This window comes from Propithecus coquereli, unplaced genomic scaffold, assembly GCF_000956105.1.
Source record: "Propithecus coquereli isolate 6110/MARCELLA unplaced genomic scaffold, Pcoq_1.0 Scaffold178, whole genome shotgun sequence".
NCBI lineage: Eukaryota > Metazoa > Chordata > Mammalia > Primates > Indriidae > Propithecus > Propithecus coquereli.
Genome location: NW_012142523.1, coordinates 1271156 through 1291530, shown reverse-complemented (window position 1 = coordinate 1291530; position 20375 = coordinate 1271156). Strand labels below are relative to the sequence as shown.

The window sequence follows — 20375 nt, the reverse complement described above, 5'->3', positions numbered from 1 at the left end:
GGCTGACAGCCCCCAGGTTCTGACCTACAATCTCTCTACTTGAGGCAGAGGTGAGGCTGGGTAAAGGGCACATACCATAGGCTTCTTCGATGAGGCCACAGTAGGGATTAACCCCTGAGCCACTGCGCTTGCCTTCTTGCTCTCCAAGCCGCAGGATGTTCTCCAGTCCATTGAGGGCCACTTGCACAATCTTTGAATCCATTACAGTTAGCAAATCGCACAGGGGTTTGATGCAGCCCAGTGAGACCAGGTACCTGCAGGTCAGAGAGCAGGCAAGTTCTAAACTAATGTAGGGCAACCGAAGTGCTGGGCAGGTGCTATGGCCTGTGGGCCTCCCTTATACATGTTAATACTCTCAGCAATCCACTCTACTGACCCTTGATGACCACCTATCCTTTCTCTGTCTCAATCTCCCATTGCTATGGTCTAGTTCATTTGACATGTGGACTCTCCCATACATTTCTCCTTGACTCCAGTGTGTCCTTGGTTGTAACATAACCACTCTGAACACATCATTTCCCTGCTTAGAGTTTTTTCACAGAGGCCAGGTGTGGTAGTTCATGCCTATTATCCTAGCATTCTAGGAGGCTGAGGCAGAAGGATTGCTCGAGGCCAGCTGTTTGAGATCAGCCTGTGCAAGAGCGAGATCCTGTCTCTACAACAAATTAGACAGGAGTGGTAGTGCGCAACTGTAGTCCCAGCTACTTGGGAGGCTGAGGCAAGAGAATCGCTTGAGCCCGGGAGTTTGAGGTTGCAGTGAGCTCTGATGATGTCACTGAACTCTAGTCCAGGTGACAGAGTGAGACTCTTGTCTCAACACAAAAAATTTTGACAGGCTCCCTATTTCCTTTAAGTCCAAGTTCTATGGCATTACAGTATAGACTCCATAACGTGGCTCCTACCCCCTTTTCTAGCTCTACCTCCCATTACTCCCTTCCCAAAACACTTGTAAAGGTCTCCATATTTCTGATTCTTGTACCTTTACTTACGTTTTTCCTTGTATAAGTGGTCTTTTATAACCCCCTATTTATCCTTCAAAGCTCAACTCAGTGGCTATCACTTTCCTCCCAAGGCTTTATTTTTACATATTTTTTTGAGGCATAGTCTTACTCTGTTGCCCAGGCTAGAGTGCAGTGGCATCATTGTAGCTCACTGCAATCTCAAACTCCTGGGCTCAAGTGATCCTCCTGCCTCAGCCTCCTGAGTAGCTGGGACTATAGGTGTGTGCCAGCATGCCCGGCTAATTTTTTCTATTTTTGGTAGAGATGGGGTCTTGCTCTTGCTCAGGCTGGTCTCAAACTCCTGACCTCAAGCAATCTTCCCACTTCGGCCTCCCAGGATTACAGGCATGAGCCACTGTGCCCAGCTGCCTAAGGCTTTATGTATACTGACTATACTCCCCTTAGTAGGCAAGTGAAGGGTAAGAGGCTTTTCTAATTCCTATCACTCTTGTTAACGGTGAGATAGTGGAAACTAAAATAAAAGAGCACATACACAAAACAGCTTTCTATTTGCTTCTCTCAAGTCTCATCCCCCACAATGATTTCCCAAACAAGCTGCTCTGATTGAGCCACAGCATGGTTCCCGTTCATTTGTATGAATAATTGAGAATTGCACAGATTTCAGTCCTCTGGAGGGTAGGAAAAGATAGAGGAAGGACAGATGTCTATGTCATAGGTTTCTATTCTCCAGGAGGGAAAAGAGGTACCATACATCACCATCTACAAGAATCTCTTCCAGATTCCAGTGTCACTGTAGCAGCTTACCAGTTAAACACTGTTACAGCTGGACTAGGGGGCAGATCCATCTGAGCAAAAGCAGTTTAGAGGTCATCTGTAAACCATGAGCAAACAGGGAGACCACATATATCATTCAAGACAATGGGAAAGGAGTAGGATACCTGATCTGCTCAGGGGTTCCTCCTGATGTGGCATTGGTGATGGCCCAGGCTGCTTCTTTCCTTGTACGGAACTCTGCTTTCTGAAGGATTTCGATCAACACAGGGAAGATATTTGCATCTATAACAGCCTGAGAGAGCAATGAGGGAAGGGGGATGGAGGAAGAATGTCAATTCAAGAGAAGAAAGCAAATCTAGCCCCCAGATCAGCTAAGACTTAGTTAGACATCTTCCCCGCAATGGGAGTTCTCTTTTGTTCTTCCCATATAGGTGACACGCTACAGATGAACCCAGCTTCAGCTACACAGATGCTTTGACCAACAGCACATACTGACTCCAATTTCTAAAGGGGAACAAATCCTTTCTTCTGAAAGCAAATATTCCATTGCCTCTCATGTTTCCTATGGCTCCCTACACTTCTCGACTTCCCTGCTTGTTCTACCTGTATTTGAGCCCTGTTGCCAGCAGTGATATTTGAAATGGTCCAGCAAGCTTCCTTTCGGATTGACTCTTTAGGGCTGCTCAACAAGTGGAGAAGGCAAGGGAGGGCTGAACAGTTAAGAATGACCTAGAAAACCAAAACCACAGGGGAAAAAAAAATTATTATAGATAAATTGAACTTAATTAAAATTTAAAACTTTTGTACATCAAGACACCAGAGTAAGGCCAGGTGCAGTGGCTAACGCCTGTAATCCTAGCATTCTGGGAGGCCGAGGCGGGAGGATCGCTCAAAGTCAGGAGTTTGAGACCAGCCTGAGCAAGAGCGAGACTCCATCTCTACTAAAAAAATAGAAAGAAATTAGTCGGACAACTAAAAATACATAGAAGAAATTAACTGGGCATGGTGGCGCATGCCTGTAGTCCCAGCTACTTGGGAGGCTGAGGCAGGAGGACTACTTGAGTCCAGGAGTTCAAGGCCAGCCTGGACACATAGCAAGACCCCATCTCTAAAAATAAAAACAAAACTTAAAAAAAAAAAAAGTTTTAAAAAAAAGGACACCAGAGCGAAAAGACAAAACCACAGAATGGGAGAAAATATTTGCAAAACATGTATTTGATAAAGGATTAATATCCAGAATAGGCTGGGTGAGGTGGCTCATGCTTGTAATCCTAGCACTCTGGGAGGCCGAGGCCAGAGGATCGCCTGACGTCAGGAGTTCGACACCAGCCTGAACAGGAGTGAGATTCCGCCTCTACCAAAAATAGAAAAAATCAGCCGGGTGTGGTGATGCATGCCTGTAGTCCCAGCTACTTGGGCGGCTGAGGGAGGAGGATCACCTAAGCCCAGGAGTTTGAGGTTGCAGTGAGCGATGATGACCCCACTGCACTCTATGTGGGGTAACAGAGCGAGGCTCTGCCTCAAAAAAAAAAAAAAGAAAAAAAAAATCCAGAGTATACATAAAGAACTACAACTGAACAACGAAAAACTCCCAATTAAAAAATGAGCAAAGGGCTTGAATAGACATTTCTCCAAAGAACATATACAGATGGCCAATAAGCATATGAAAAGATGCTCAACATCACTAACAATTAGGGAAATAGAAATCCAACCACAATGAGATATCACGTCACGCCTATTAGGATGGCTATTATAACAAAACAAAAAAAAAAAAGAAAAGAAAAACAAAATAAAACAAAAACTCCCCCAAACCCAGAAAACAACAAGTGTTGGCAAGGCTGTGGGGAAACTGGAACCTGTACAATGTTGGTAGGAATGTAAAACGGTAGAGCAGTTGTGCAAAACTGTACACTGGCTCCTAAAAAAAAATTAAACATAAAATGACCACATGATCCAGCGATTCCACTTCTGAGTATATACCCAATAGAACTGAAAACAGGGACTCCAACAAATATTTGTACATCAAAGTTCATAGCAGCATTATTCACAATGGCAAAAAGGTGGAAGCAACCCAAACGTCCATCAATGGATGAATGAATAAATAAAATACGGTGTATACGTACAATGAAATAGTATGCAACCTTAAAAAGGAAGGAAATTCTGACACATGCTACAATATGGATCAATCTTGAAGATATTAATTAAGCTAAATGAAATAAACCAGATGAAAAAGGACAAATACTGTATGATTCCACTTATATGAGGTACCTAGAGCAGTCACACTCATAGCGACAGAAAGTAGAATGGTGGTTACTAGGTTTTGAGGGGGAGGGAGTTATTGTTTAATGGGTACAGAGTTTGTTTGAGATGATGAAAAAGTTCTGTAGATAGATGGCAATGATGATGAAATAACAGCATGAATGTACAAATTCCACTGAAATGGTTAAAATGGTACATTTTATTTTTTTTTTTGAGACAGAGTCTCACTGTGTTGCCCGGGCTAGGGTGCCGTGGCGTCAGCCTAGCTCACAGCAACCTCAAACTCCTGGGCTCAAGCGATCCTCCTGCCTCAGCCTCCTGAGTAGCTGGGACTACAGGCATGCGCCACCATGCCCGGCTAATTTTTTTTTTTATATATATTTTTAGTTGTCCAATTAATTTCTTTCTACTCTTGCTCAGGCTGGTTTCAAACTCCTGAGCTCAAACAATCCGCCCGCCTCAGCCTCCCAGAGTGCTAGGATTACAGGCATGAGCCACGCCCGGCCAATTTTATATTTTAACGTGTGCAAGTGTGCACACACACACATGCACACAAATGACTTAGAAAATGTGTGTGTAGATTCAGTTGAGACTGCTCACCTGTAAGAAACCTGTCAAGAATCCCCAAGAATTATGCCAACTATTCGAGACCCAAAGAATACCCCAGAGCTCTGAGCAGGGGAACCTTGCTTACCACGTCCACACTGGAGTTATTTACACAACATTAATACAAGACAGTACTCAAGTTACCCTAAAGATCTAGAAAACAGAGGTGGAGTTCCATAGCTTTCAATATCTCAAAGGGACCACGACTCAAACTTAAGTACCTTACAATGTCCCAGGCAGTAAGTCCAGTTATTCCACTTCATTTTCCTTTGCAAGCATCCACTGGAGGATGATTTGTTTCCAATTTATAGAAGAAAAGGAGGAACCAAGTTTCCCATAATCATGTAGAGAATGACAGAGCTACAACTTTTTGCTCGCTGTCTCCCATTAGTACTAGAGCCCTTGGCAGGAAGGCTTTTGTCCACAGGCAGCTTTCCTCAGTGCTCTCCCATAGCTGGTCTAAGATCCTGCATCCTCCTCCTTACCTGGGTCTGGATGTCATCCCCGGTGACGATGTTACCCACAGCTCTCAGGGCAGGGGAAGCCACTTTATAATCGTTGTGCCTACAGAGGAGGGAGATCTGATCAGCAGAGAGCAAGCACACCATTTTTAGCCCTGCTGACCACCAAGGCTGGCAGCATTCTCATGGCTCCAGACCTCTGAGTAGGGCAGCAAACTGCTAATTGCAGATCTTTAGTCAGAGCTTGGAGAAGCTCAGGGAACCTGTACCCTCTCTAACTGAGACTACTCACATCAGTAGCTCTACTAATCTCCGGCACACTCCAGAGTCTATGACCGCCTGGATTTTCTCATTGGGGCCATCAGACAGATAAGAGAGGGCCCAGCAAGCATCTGCCAGCAAGTCTGAATCGCTGCTGAAGAGTAGGCGAGACAGTACTGGCAAACAAGGAGAGACCTGTTGGAAGCAGAGTGAGACAGACTCATGCAGACAAGACTACAACAGCTCCATCACTAACCCTAACATTGCTACCCCCTTTCCACAAGTAATTCTCGACCCTGAGGATCTCTGCTACATAGAACCTTCAGGCTTACCTTTTCACTTTACCATTCAGGTATACAAGATCACCTACTTCACTGACAATTGCCTCTTTCAGTTTCCCATGATTTGAGACTCTAAGGGGTACCCCAAAGACTTAAAAACTCCCTATGAAGGAACCTGCTATTGCTCAGGGACTGGTAAGTAGCTCTCTTACCTTTGCAAACTCTGGGGGTGGGTTCTTCCCTCGGCAGAGGTTTGACAGGGCCCAGACTGCATTCCGTGTCATTGTCAGTCGTGTGGACTTGGTAAGGAGTCTGAAGGAAACAGCAAAGACAGATCCTGAGTACTGATGCCTTGGCATAGTGCTATTGCCAATGAATGCTGGGGAAAAATCCAATCAGACCCCAAGACTCTAGCAGCCTGTCTGTTTCTTCCTACCCATAGACCTATGTTAATAGAGCAGGTATAGGCCAGACGGTCGACCTCTGCACAGAGTAATTTTGTGCAGGACCAGCTGTGGTTAGTTAATACCATAGATAATAGGGACAAAACAAAGGGCTAGATATTAAGTAAGCCGTAAAGCTTTTAAAGTAGGATATACTGTGCTCCTAACCCTGGCCACAAATCCAGGACAAGGAGTAGTATTCTCTTTGGAAATAAAAGCTGAAGGTCTGGTACGAGAGATTTAGCCCTGCAGTATGGAATGATTTTCTGTGAAGGGTGCAAGAAAGTGATAGTGGTAGCCTATGAGATTGTGGTCTCTGCAGAAGAGTTCATTCATCTGTTTCAGTTTAGATGTAGCTTACTCTAAGGGTGTATGGGGAAGGGATGGGAGAGGGATCCAGATGACCCTTCATAGGGTCTTGGATCTATGATTTACAACAGAGCTGTCCAATGTACCTATGTATAACCCCATGGCAAATCAATGCATTCTGTAGAGAAGTTTGGATTTTGCCAGATGGGCTAGTTGTGCCTCTCTCTCCTGGCTCAACAATGAGGGAGATATGACCAACATCAAGTTCTACAGTGTCATAAAGTGAGAAATAAGATCCTCCTTGGCACAGACCAGTGCCACAAAAATCTTCTTAATCTCAAAAGATACCTACCTTTTACTTTGGCAACCAGAATGTATCTTTAGAGTTTTTGTATTTACCTATTATCTTAAGGGATCAAGTAAGCTGCCCCTAAATGATCTGTCACATGGCTACCCTTTCGATACCCAGGTGCAGATGATTATAATTACTCACGTTAACAAAGGATTAAGGATGGAACAGTTCAAGACGTAATCTCGGCAAACGGAGCTGTCTCCAGCTATGTTTCCCAGTGCCCAGACTGCCTGAAAAGGGGATGATGGAACTGTCACCCACAGAACCTGGTAGCTTCTGTGAGTACTTTATAGCCACAATGACACAGTGACAACCATGGCTGAGGACCATGTCAAGGCCTGAGACACACTAAACAAGCTCAGGCAACCTCCCTGTTAAAATCCTTATTGAGCACTTGCCCTACAAGGACCTTTCCCCTGGGAGGTCCCAGTTCAGAGGAGATGACAGGCTGTCATCTGCACTAGCCAGAGAAACCAAACCAATACCTCCCCAATCCCGCCTCCAAAAAGAGAAAAAAGTGATCAGAAAGTTGCATTCTTATAGATGCCTTGGACCAATCCTGTATGTGTTAATGGAGAAAAGATCCTAATACCACTCCCCACATCTATCCAACTAGCAAGAATCCTGTGGAAGAAACAGAAGTTATATCTTTATCTCCATGATCTGTGTCTTTTTTTCCAACACTATTTCTGACAACAAATGTATGGAGTTTTTTCTACAACAACCATCAATTTGCTGATACCACTGTGTGTCCATCAATTTAATTCAATTCTGACACTAACTCCTGGCACAGACCCCACAGGTTAAGGTCCCACAAGACTGTCCCCACTTCAGACACCAGTTTTAAGTCCTGTATTTCTGACTGAACAGCTATAAATTTGGTGATCCCTACATTCCCCTCCTCAGTTTGGTAATTTGCTAGAACTGAACTCAAGAAAAACTTTACTTACACTTACCAGTTTATTAAAAGAATACAACTCAGGAACAGCCAAATGGAAGAGATGCAGAGGGCAGTAAGGCAAGGTATGTACAGAGTAGTGTGTGGGGGAGCAGAGCTTCCATGCCTCCTGCCCCTTCCCAAGACATCAATGTTTGGGAATGTGTTCACTAACCTGGAAACTCTCCGAATCTCATTGTTCAAGAGTTTTTATAATCCTCTTCCCTCCCTCAGGGTGGAGGATAGGGGTAAGAGCTCCCACCTTTGAATCCTATGTTTGGTCCTTCTGGTGACCATCCCTGTTCTAAGGCTACCAAGGATGAGTTATCTCATTAACACAGACTCGGGTGTGTTCCAAAGGGGCTCTATAAATAAAAGACACTCCTAACACTCAGAAAATCCCAAGGGTTTTAAGAGCACTGTGCCAAGAACCAGGATAAAGGCAAATATATTTTTTATTATACTGCAGGTACCATCAAGAACTAAGACAAATCTAAGCATTACCTGTTCCTGCACATCCTCAAAGTCTGAGTTAAGCAGCTCTATAAAAATGGGGACGGCTCCTGCTTCAATGACAATTTTGGTCTGCTGAGAGGTTCCAGAGGCAATGTTTGTTAGAGCCCAGGCAGCTTCAAACTGAAAGTGAGATTAAGCCATGATTGAAAGGTCATTCCAGACTGAGCAGTCATGCCTATCAGCTGCCTCAGAACAGTAAGCCTCTTGCCCATGAATTAAAAAAACCCCACAAAATACAAGCAAGCCTCTTACCCATGAATTTAAAAAACACATACACAAAATATAAACCTTTCCCCACCTCCCCCTAAACGGGGGGAAGACGCAATGATGTGACATAATGGGAAAAACAAAGTGGGCCTCAATGGTTCAAAATTTAGCCCTGCACTACCACAGCACCCATGGATGGCATCACTTTTTTATTTCCTCAGCTTCATTTCTTGTCTTTTTCTTTTTTTACTGTGGAAAAGAGGTTTTTCTGTTTTCCAAAAATCGCACCAAAGTAAAGCAAAGCTCTAGTTGATGCGGGCATGTTGTGTAGGCGTTAGCGGTACTGCCCTCACTATTTGTTCATTGGACAGTAGCGCTACCCCAAGACAAGGTGGTTGATTTTCTTCATTTCTGAAATGAGGATTAGAGTGTGATGGGTCTCTCAAAGTCCTTTCAGCTGAGTGTCTGGCAAGTTTCAATGAATTGACCCATCACCCATCTCTGAGAAGAGAGACCCAGAGAGGCTAATCAGTGTGCCTCGGGCCACACAGATAGTTACAAGTTGACTATATTCTCTGATATACAACTGAATGATCAGTCTGACTTATTCTAGTATCTTTCCTTTGAGATTGTTTTAAGGAAGAGATTTTGGTTCTCCTTCACTGAAGCCAACACATGTGAGCAAACTGATGGTTTCTCTTAAATGGTTCCTCATATTACTTGTCTATTTCCTGAGAGAGGTGTCTATAGAAATATCCCACTGCAATTTCTTGGAAGGGCTTTCATCTAATAACTCCTACCCCCCGCCCTTACCTGTAATGTACAATTCTCATTCCTCTTCAGAAACTCCACAAACCGATCCACCACTCCTGGGGTATTGATAACTTCGTCTATTGGAGGACTAGGCTCTGGAAGAGGGAGAAGGGAAAAGAAAAAGTCAAGAGAGGCCTTGTCTGATCCTTTTACAGGGGTCAGCTCACAACTCTTCCTAGATACTTCCTTTTTTTTCCCTTTTGTTCCACAATAATCATCTTGGAATAGATACTTCTGACTACTCTTATGAACATTCTTAAACTCCTTCCTGGTAAGGTGGTTTTAACAATACCTGCTTGTCTTTGAATATTGGAATGCTGAAGAGCAGAGCCAATCCTAACTTAGGTACGCTCACCTTTGGCTTACTGAACACAAGCAAAGAATGATTAAGCAGGGGAGGAAAGCTCAAGGGATGAACAACCCTAGTCTAAACATTTCCCTTACAAGACAGACCAGTCATCTCTTCATGGGAGGACTGCTTAATACACTGAAGCAAGAGGTATTTTTCTATCACACATCAAATTTTTATCAGACATCTATTATGTACCACACAGTTCCAGCAATTGAGGATATAGGAGTTAACAAAACCCAAAGTCCCTGCCCACATAAAGCTTACATCCTAGTCGGAAGAGATATTTTATTATGTTAGATGATAATAAATATAACGGGGGGGGAAGAATAGGTAGGGCAAGGTAAAGAGATAAAAGAATGCTGAGGGTGGGGGTAGCTTGCAATTTTATATAGGGGTCAGGGTAGGCTTCATTAAGAAGGTAGGATTCGATCATAGAAGTGAGGGAGTTGCTACATAGATATTTGAGAGTAGAGGATATCAGGTAGAAGGAATATTCAGTGCAAGGTGGGAATGTGCCTGCATTATACAAGGAACACCAAGGCCAGTAGGGCTAGAGCAGAATGAGCAAGGGGGAGATTAGTTGATGACATTGGTGAAAAGAAACAAGAGGCTAAGTCACATAGGTAGGGCCTCTCTGAGAGGGACCAGGTTCTGTACCTTTGGAGAGCAGTTTCCGAAATTTCTGTGTGGTTGCTAACTGCAGGTCAGAATCATCAGAAAAGAGCATCTCCACCATCTCTCTTGTGATCACACTCTCCTAGAACGTAAATCAAGTTTAGGACTTTGCAAACCAACACTAGAGCCAGATGTGAGCACATAATCCTGGTGGCATCCTGTTTTCTAAGACTTAAGGGCAAGAAGATTGCAATAACAGGCTCAGGAGAAGGGGTTTGTTTAATCCATGGCTGCTTCAAGTTGGGACATTCGAAAGTGATTCCTGGCCAGGCACGGTGGCTCACACCTGTAATTCTAGCACTCTGGGAGGCCAAGGTGGGAGGATTGCTTGAGCTCAGGAGTTCAAGACCAGCCTGAGTAAGAGTGAGAGCCCGTTTCTACTAAAAATAGAAAAAATTAGCTGAGTGTGGTGGTGCACATCTGTAGCCCAGCTACCCGGGAGGCTGAGGAAGGAGGATCGTTTGAGCCTAGGAGTTTGAGGTTGCTGTGAGCTAGGCTGATGCCATGGCACTCAATCTAGCTCGGGCAACAGAGCAAGACTGTGTCTCAAAAACAAAACAAAACAAAACAAAAAAACAAAAGAAAGTGATTCCTTCTGGGGCAACTGACGTCTTCCTTTAAATGTTTCCTCAGGGCCGGGCACTCTGGGAGGCCAACGTGGGTGGATCGCTCAAGGTCAGGAGTTCAAGACCAGCCTGAGCAAGAGTGAGACCCCGTCTCTACTAAAAATAGAAAGAAATTATCTGGACAACTAAAAATATATATATAGAAAAATTAGCCGGGCATGGTGGCACATGCCTGTAGTCCCAGCTACTCGGTAGGCTGAGGCAGGAGGATCGCTTAAGCCCAGGAGTTTAAGGTTGCTGTGAGCTAGGCTAACGCCACGGCACTCTAGCCCAGGCAACATAGTGAGACTCTGTCTCAATAAAAAAAAAAAAAACAAAAAATGTTTCCTCAGATATTTCCATCGGAGACAAATCCTTGTTGACTCCTTAAGCTGATCAGTTACAAAAGAGCATAGCATGGTTACTAGCTATGACATGAACTGCCCAATTTCTGTTCTTAGAAGCAGGTACTTCTCAGGCCTGCCTGAGGCGCATGTAAGGGCCTTACCCCAGTGGTAGAGCTCACATAGGAGTCCATGAGGAGACTATCAAACATGGCAGCTTCTTCATTAATCAGCTCCACATTTCTCCGTTTAAAAAGCTGAAAGTAAAATGAAGAGATAGCAGTACGATTACTCACTGAACCACAGAAAACAAAGAACAACCCAACGTTAAATTACGGCGTAAGTGACAAGGAAATATTAGAGTAGTTGAGAAAATGAGGTCAAACTTTATACAGTAGTCCCGTCCTTATCCACAGTTTTGCTTACCATAGTTTTAGTTACCTGTGGTCAATTGTCGTCTGAAAATATTAAATGAAAAATTTCAGAAATGAACAATTCCTAAATTTTAAATTGCCATTCTGAATAGTGTGATGAAATCTCGCACTATCACACTCCATCGTGTGTGGGATGTGAATCATCACTTTGTCCAGTGTATCCACGCTGTATATGCTACTGCCCGTTAGTCACTTAGTAGCTGACTCAGTTATCAGACTGCAGTGCTTGTGTTCAAATAACCCTTATTTTACTTAAAAATGGCCCCAAAGTACAAGAGTAGTGGTGCTGGCAATTCGAATATGCTAAAGAGCTTTAGGTGAAAAGATGAAAGTATTGGACTTCACAAAGCTGTCTGAGGCAAGTAAAAAAAAAAAAAAAAAAAGAAAAGATGAAAAGTATAGGAAAAAACAGTATATATACGGTTCAGTACTACCCAGTTTCCAGCATCCACTGGGGGTCTTGGAACATATCCCATGCAGGTAAGGAGGGGAGTACTGAATACTGACATGGAAAGATATTCAAAGGCTTTTCTTTCCATGGTATATCTAATTGTTAGCATTTTTTAAGAGATCATTTTTATAAGTAAAAAAATGTTTAAAGATTTCTACGCCCTTTATAAAATAGATGATGTGTATGAAAGGCCTTGAAGGAAACGAATAATGGTACAGCAAGAGGGTAGGTAAAGCAGGTTAGGTGACTGAATCTAGATCTGAGCAATGCACCAATCTGGTGGTGGCGTGGGGTGGGAGCGCAGATGGTGAGGCATTAATATAGTCTCAGTCCTGGGGATATTTACAAAGAACAAACTCAAGAAAACAGAAAGAAGTAGGGCAGCACAGAATGGCTGATGAACCTCTTAAAAGGCCCTGGCTTGGAGCTGGGCGTTGAAGGCCAGGCCTAATACTGACTATAGCATGAAGAAGCAACATGGAGCTAGAACGAGAATGTTGTATTGAAGACATAAATGATGTCTAAGTTGGTCTAACTTGTGGGAAGGGGCTTTTCTTAAAGCTTCCAACATTTCTTTACAACAAAGGAAATTGGATGACTGGCCTACTAAGCAAGCTACTTGGCTGAGGGGAAGGTGAGTGTGCAAGGTGAAGGCCAACCATATGGACTGGATAGCTTTCCTGAACAGTAAGTTTGAGAATATTCCAGTTAACCCACCTGTTGCTCCCGCTTCTGCTTCCGGAGCTGAATGCCCTCTTCTTCTCTTCTTCGCCTCATTTCCTCAGGGTTTAGGGCATTGTTCTTATAGCTCTTCATTCGATAATTGTCTTTCCCTGGGCTCGCCATGGTCTCTAGAAGAAGGGAAGATACAAACACATGTCAAAAGCCCTTAAAAGGACAGCATTTCCTTTTCAGCAGGTTTCTGTCTCTACAAACCCTGCACTCTCCCCTATTCCAGGAGGACCACAGCTCTCAAGGAGACCTAATACTCTCGATAAGCACCTGACATCTCTAACACCATCCCTACCAAAACACACACACAGAGTCTCCTTTAATTATAAATAAGCTCGTTAAATAGGTGGTATCAGCACAATTGGTATAAGCCCACCACCTTTTTAAATTTTTTAAACGTTTAAAATTTATTATGTAATATAAGAAAGCATTAAACGTACGTAAGTTACAAGCAAAAACATACAATGCACATCTGTAAACCTACCACCAAATCTAAGCACTAGAACATTTTCATTATGCCTGAATCTAGTTGTGGGCTCTTCCCTTATCCCAGGCTCCCTTTTCCCCACGCCCCCTCCAGCCAAAAGAAAACTGCTATCTGACTTGTCAATATCTTTGCTTTTGTTTTTATTAGTCACACATATGTACATCCCTAAATACTATGTTTAGTCTTTCGAGAATTTTCTTCCCCCCATTCACTGAGTTTTTAATACAGCTACATGTTTTTACATGTAGCTATATTTCATTCATTTTTTCCTATCAAATAGCCTTTCCTTTTCCACGGTATCACTCTTGCAATTGATCAAATCTCCCTATAGGCCCAATCTAGTTTTAGGTCCCCTTCCATCAGTCAATTTCTTTCTTGCTCCAATATCACATTACCTTAATTAATAATTTTTAACAAATCTCTTCATCTGATAGTGTAGGTCCTCCTACCTTAATCTTACGGAGAGTGTCGGCTCTCTTGGAGCCTTAGAAAACCTTACGATCAGGCCGGGCAAGGAGGAACTCGCCTGTAATCCTAGCACTTTGGGAGGCCGAGGCGGGAGGATGCTCGCTTGAGCCTAGAAGTCCAAGATCAGCCTGAGCAAGAGTGACACCCCATCTCTACAATAGTAGAGTGTCGGGGGGAGGGGAGACAAGGGCAACATATGTAACCTAAACATCTGTACCCCCATAATATGCTGAAATAAAAAAAAAAATAGAAGAGTGTCTATAGTCCCAGCTACTCAAGAGGCTGAGGCAGCAGGATCACTTGAGCCCAGGAATTTGAGGTTGCAGTGAGCTATGATCTCTCTACTGCGCTGCACCCCAGGTGACAGAGCAAGACTCTGTCTCAAAGAAAAAAGAAAGAAAGAAAAGGGAAAAAAAGAAAACCTTACAATAAGCTTGTTAAGCCCTCAAAAAAATCCTGTTGGGATTTTAACTGAAATTACCCATATCCGATATTGAACTCCTGTATCTGTGAAATACTCCTACATCTGTCATATGCCTCTCCAGTTTATTTTATTTGATTTGATTTGATTGACTGATTGATTGAGACATTGTCTCACTCTGCTGCCTGGGCTAGAGTGCCATGGCGTCAGCCTAACTCACAGCAACCTCAAACTTCTGGGCTCAAGCGATCCTACTCCCTCAGCCTCCTAAGTACTGGGACTACAGGCATTCGCCACTATGCCCGGCTAATTTTTTCTATATTATTTTTAGTTGTCCAGCTAATTTCTTTCTATTTTTTTTAGTAGAGACAGGGTCTTGCTCTTGCTCAGGCTAGTCTCAAACTTCTGAGCTCAAACAATCCTCCTGCTTCAGCCTCCCAGAGTGCTAGGATTACAGGCACGAGCCACCGTGCCTGGCCTCTCCCATTGATTTTTAAGGTTTTCTTTAATGCCTTTCAATAAAGATTTTGTAATTTCTCCATAAAGATCTTCTACAACTTCAGATTTATTTGCAGGTACTTTATTTGGGGAGGGGTCAGTACATGGGAGGTTGCTCTTTATCTTTTATCTAGACACCTTGCTAAATTCTTATTAATTCCAAACATCTGTCTGTGGGTTGGCTCCAATTTTCTACACAGAAAATTACATCATCTGCAAATAGGTTTTTAATTTCTTACCCTTATACTTAAAAAAAAATCCCTATTAAGTACTAGGAAGTAAAGATTTGTTTAACCTTGCCTTACTGCACTGGCTAGGATCTCCAGTACAATGCTGAAAATCAGTGGTGATAGTGGGTATCCTTGTTATGTTCCTAATTTTAAGAAAAGGTTCCAATTTATCATGAACAATGGTGTTTGCTGTAGCTTTTTGGCACATATCTTTTCTTTTCTTTCTTTCTTTTTAGACAGAGTCTCACTCTCTTGCCTGGGCTAGAGTGCCGTGGTGTCAGCCTAGCTCACAGCAACCTTAAAACTTCTGGGCTCAAGCAATCCTCCTGCCTCAGCCTCCTGGGTAGCTGGTTCAACAGGCACCGTGCCCAGCTAATTTTTTCTATTTTTAGTTGTTTGGCTAATTTCTTTCTATTTATAGTAGAGACGGGGTCTCACTCTTGCTCAGGCTGGTCCTGAACTCCTGAACTCTAGCAATCCTCCCGCCTGGGCCTCTCAGAGTGCTAGGATTACAGGCGTGAGCCACTGTGCCCGGCACATATCTTTTCTTTTTCAGGTTAAAGATGCAACCCTCTATTCCTAGTTTGCTATGAGTTTTTAATCATGAATAGCTGTTGAATATCAACCAAACCTTCTTCTGCATCTCTTGAGAAGATACATGGTTTTTCTCCTTAAAATGCATAATGAATGGTTTGATCTATAGATTTTCTAATAGAAAATCACCCTCAAAATCCTGGGATAAGCCCAAGTTGGTTAGGATGAATTATATTTTTTCTGCACTGCTGGATATATTTTAATATTATTTAGAATTTTTGTATCCTTGTCCATAAGTGATACAGTAAAAGCACAAGACCTTATATTATCCTTCTTTGGTTTTGTTTTGAAAGGAGTGTTCTTTTTGCTCCTATTTTCTGGAAGGAAAAGTAAAACAACTAATTTATTAAAAATTTGGGAGAACTCACCTATAAAAGGTAAATTTAGGGCTGGTACTTTCTTTGTGGAAATATTCTTTACCATTGATTCAACGTATTTAATGGTTATAAAGCTTCAGACTTCCTATTTGAGTCAGTTTTTGTAAATTATGTTATTCTAGAAATTTGTATCTTTTGTTTCAAATGTCTTAGCATAAATTGTTCACATTCTCTTTTTAATCAACTTAGTTATCTGTGGTTGTATGTCTTTTTCATCCCTAATATTGTTTTATGTTCTCTTTTGTTCTTGAGAAGTTTCATCAGAGACTTAACTATTTTTATTTTGGTCTTTTGAAAGATCCAAGGTTTGGCTTTATAGATCCTTTCTACTATGTGATTTCTATCTCCTTTCCACTTCTTTTTTTCTAACTTGTGTAACTCAGCATAAACCTAAGTATAAGACTATACTATATTACCTTTCTAAAAATTGTAAATTTCCTTCAAATTAATATTTGTATTGTAAGTCTGTTCTGACTACCTAATTTCCATTGACTTTCTTATTTGGATCATGAGAGTTTCTTAGAATGAGTAATGTTTGGGGCCTTTTGGTTAATTTCTAATATAATCACACTGGGGTTAGAGTCCTGAGAAGTCTTTTAAATTTTTTGAGATTTGCTTTTTTGGCTTACTATGTATTCAATTTATATAAGTGTCCCACGTGTGCTTGAAAGAAACTATACCCTCGATTATTGTGCGTGGCATTCTGCACATATGTCCATTAAATCAAGTTGTTCATCACACTGTTCAACGCTTCCATTGCTTTACACTGAGGGTATTCATGTTTCCCTGCAGTTTAATTTTGCTTTATATATTTTTAACTATTTCATTAGGGGTATACACATTCAGAACCACTGTAGCTTGCTGGTGAATTGGAACAGTTTATTATTAAAAAGTGAGCCAAATATAATATATTCCTTAACAATGCTCTCTGTTACTCTTTTTATTTGTTGAATAGTAATATAATTATCACCTCCACTTCCAACCATGATCAAATAACATGGATAGGATTTACCCCATAAACTGTTTCAGACATTGGACAACAGCAGTGCAGAATTGTGATTCCCCAAGTGAGGGAAATAAATGAAGTGAGCCCTACTTATCTCCTTGGCTTTCTGCCTGGGAGGCACACTCTAGAGCAGGGAGAGGAGTCCCAAACAGAGCACCGAAATCTCACTAGTTGAGGAGAGACTAGAGAGATCAGGGAGACCGAGGCAGCTGGAAACTGTAAGGCAGAGTTGCAGAAAGGAGGGAGATACACAGAAAAAAGGGTTGGGAAATCTGCTTAGGGTTCCTTAAGTCTTTGCTGAAGACTAAAGATGCATACATGTCGGATGAAGCTCCATGAGTCAGGGAAAGGGCTGCAATGAAAGGACGCTACACAATAACTTGAAGTTGTATGAAGAAATAAAAATCTGGCCTGGCACGGTGGCTCACACCTGTAATCCTAGCACTCTGGGAGGCCGAGGAGGGAGGATCGCTTGAGCTCAGGAGTTCGACACCAGCCCGAGCAACAGCAAGACCCTGTCTCTACTAAAAATACAAAATTTAGCTGGGCATCGTGGTGTGCACCTGTAGTCCCAGCTACTTGGGAAGCTGAGGCAGGAGGATCACTTGATCCCAGGAGTTGGAGGTTGCTGTGAGCTAGGCTGACACCATAGCACTTTACTCAGGACAACAGAGTGAGACTCTGTCTCAAAAAAAAAGAAGGAAAAGAAAAAGAAAATAAATCTCTCGTAAAGGTAACTACATGGGCTAATAGAAAAGCCAATATTATTGTATTTTTTGGTTTGTAAGTCCACTTTTCATTTCCTACATGATTAAATAGACAAATGCATAAAATGATTATAAATCTACATTATTGGGCACACAATACAAAGATGTAATTTGTGACAATAAAATAAAGGGGGACAGAGCTGTACATAAGCAGAGTTTTATATGCTATTTTCTTTTTTAGACAGCCACAGAAGCTGTGAGAGTTTTGTATGTTATTGAAGTTAAGTTAGTATCAATTCAAACTAGAGTGTTATAAATTTAGGATGTTAAATGTAATCCCCATGGTAATCATAAGGAAATATCTAAACAAATGCATTTACGCAAAATAAAAATTAAAAATATACACAAAAGAAAATGAGAAGGGAATAAAGAGAACTGGAGTAACTATACTAAGATCAGACAAAACAGACTTTAAGTCAAAAACTGTCATAAAGGACAAAGAAGGACATTATATGATCAATTCAACAAAAAGATAGAGTAAGACCCCATCTCTACTAAAAACAGAAAAAATTAGTTGGGCGTGGTGGTGTATGCCTGTAGTCCTAGCGACTCTGGAGGCTGAGGCAGGAGGATCACTTGAGCCCAGGAGTTTGAGGTTACAGTGAACTATGATAACACCACTGCACTCCCAGGTCGACGGAGTGAGACTGTCTCAAAAAAAAAAAAAAAAAAAAAGGGTGGGAGGGGGAAAGTTAGCCAGGTATTGTGGTGTGCCTGCATCTGTAGCCCCAGCTATTTGGAAGGCCAAGATGGGAGGATCCTTTGAGCCCAGGAATTCAAGGCTGCAGTGAGCTATGATCCTGCCACTGCACTCCAGCCTGGGTGACACAATCAGACTCTGTCATTCATTCATTCATAAATAAATAAATATGTAAATAATAATAAAGGATTTGAATAGACATTTCTCCAAAAAAGATATGCAAATGGCCAATCTGCACATGAAAAGATGCTCAACATTAAGTCAAAACCACAATGAGATACCACTCCACATCTACTAGGATGGAATGAGAATAATAAAACAAAATAGCAACTGTCGGCTAGGTTGTGGAGAAATGCGAATCTGGTGCATTGCTGGTAAGAATGTAAAAATGGTGCAGCTGCTGTAGATAAGAGTATGGTGGTTCCTCAAAAAAATTAAACAGAATTATCACATGATCCAGCAATCCAACTCCCTGGTATATACCAAAAGAATGGAAAACAGGGCTGAAACAGACACTTGTAGGTAATGTTCAGTGCAGCATTATTCACAATAGCCAAAAGGTGCAAACAACCCAGTATCCACCAATAGATGAACAGATAAACAAAATGTGGTACAGCAGTCCTCACTTATCCATAGTTTTACTTTCCAGGATTTCGGTGACCCATGGTCAACCAAGGTCTAAAAATATTAAATGGAAAATTACACAAACAGTTCGTTAGTTAAATTTAGTGTTGTTCTCAGTAGCATGATCAAATCTCGCACTATTCTGCTCCCTCCTGCCTGGGATGTGAATCATCCCTTTGTGCTGCATATCTACACCATATATTCTACTGCCCATTAGTCACTCAGGAGCCGACTTGTTTATCAGATTGCAGTGCTTGTGTTCAAGTAACCCTGGTTTTACTTAATAATGGTCCCAAAGCGCAAGAGTAGTGATGCTGGCATATTGTTACAATTGTTCTACTTTATTATTAGTTATTGTTCTCAATCTCTTATTGTGCCTAATTTATAAATCAAATTTTACCGCAGGTATGTATGTATATATAGGAAAAAACATAGTATGTATAGGATTTGGTCCTATCTGCAGTTTCAGGCATCCACTGAGGGTCTTTCAACATTTCCTCTGCAGATAAGGGAGGGACTACTGTATATGCATCCCATGGAATATTATTCAGCTGTGAAAAGGAATGAAGGTCTGACACATGATACAATATGGATGAACCTTGAAAGTAGTACATCAAATGAAATAAGCAAGACACAAAAGGACAAATTATGTGATTCCCTCATATGAGGTACCTAGAGTAGACAAACTCAGAGAAAGAAAGTAGATTAAAGGTTACCAGGTGCTGGGAGGTGGGGAAAATGGGAAGTAAAACAGAATTTCTGTTCAGGGTAATAAAAAATTTGGAAACAGTGGAGATGGTAACATAATATTGTGAATATAATTGATGCCACTGAATTGTACACTCACAAATGGTTAAAATGGCAAATTTTGTTACATATATTTCACAACAATAAAAAATTTTTTAAAAAATTCTGAGGTTGGAGGACCACTTGAGCCCAGGAGTTCAAGGTTGCAGTGAGCTATGATCACGCCACTGTACTTCAGCCTGGGTGACAGAGCAAGATCCTGTCTCAAAAAACAAAAACAATCTCTTTGCCCTCAGCTGTCATTAAAAAAAAAAAAAGAAAAAAGAAAAAAAACTGGCAGTGAACCTCCCCGAAGCCTTACCAACTTGGTTCTTCCCTTATAAGTAATTCCCATCTTCTCAATTTTTAATCTGAAATAGTGACTACAAGTATTACAAAAGTGAAAAATAAGTTTTATGTGCACAAAGAAGGGGACAACTAACTCTTAATACTGCCCACTTTCTGGAGGGATAAGGATGATTGTGACAACAGAATGCAAAAAGAAATCTCCCACCAGGCATGGTGGCTCAAACCTGCAATCCTAGCACTTTGGGAGGCCAAGGCGGGAGAATGGCTTGAGGCCAGGAGTTCGAGACCAGCCTGAGTAAGAGTGCAACCTCCATATAAGAATAACATCTATTGG

At 41.8% G+C, this 20375-nt stretch overlaps 1 protein-coding gene across 1 annotated transcript in view; it reads right to left on the bottom strand.

The window, feature by feature from the left end:
• KPNA6 (karyopherin alpha 6 (importin alpha 7)) overlaps window positions 1-20375 on the bottom strand; it is a 55964-nt gene that overhangs the window by 5955 nt on the left and 29634 nt on the right. The window contains exons 2-13 of the mRNA XM_012642326.1: window positions 12760-12893; window positions 11322-11414; window positions 10191-10290; window positions 9182-9276; window positions 8150-8281; window positions 6850-6938; window positions 5817-5916; window positions 5355-5518; window positions 5087-5165; window positions 2340-2465; window positions 1901-2028; window positions 76-254 (exon numbers count right to left, since the gene is read on the bottom strand). Of these exons, the coding sequence (XP_012497780.1) occupies window positions 76-254; window positions 1901-2028; window positions 2340-2465; window positions 5087-5165; window positions 5355-5518; window positions 5817-5916; window positions 6850-6938; window positions 8150-8281; window positions 9182-9276; window positions 10191-10290; window positions 11322-11414; window positions 12760-12893 (1419 nt within the window). The remainder of the gene's footprint in view (window positions 1-75; window positions 255-1900; window positions 2029-2339; window positions 2466-5086; window positions 5166-5354; window positions 5519-5816; window positions 5917-6849; window positions 6939-8149; window positions 8282-9181; window positions 9277-10190; window positions 10291-11321; window positions 11415-12759; window positions 12894-20375) is intronic.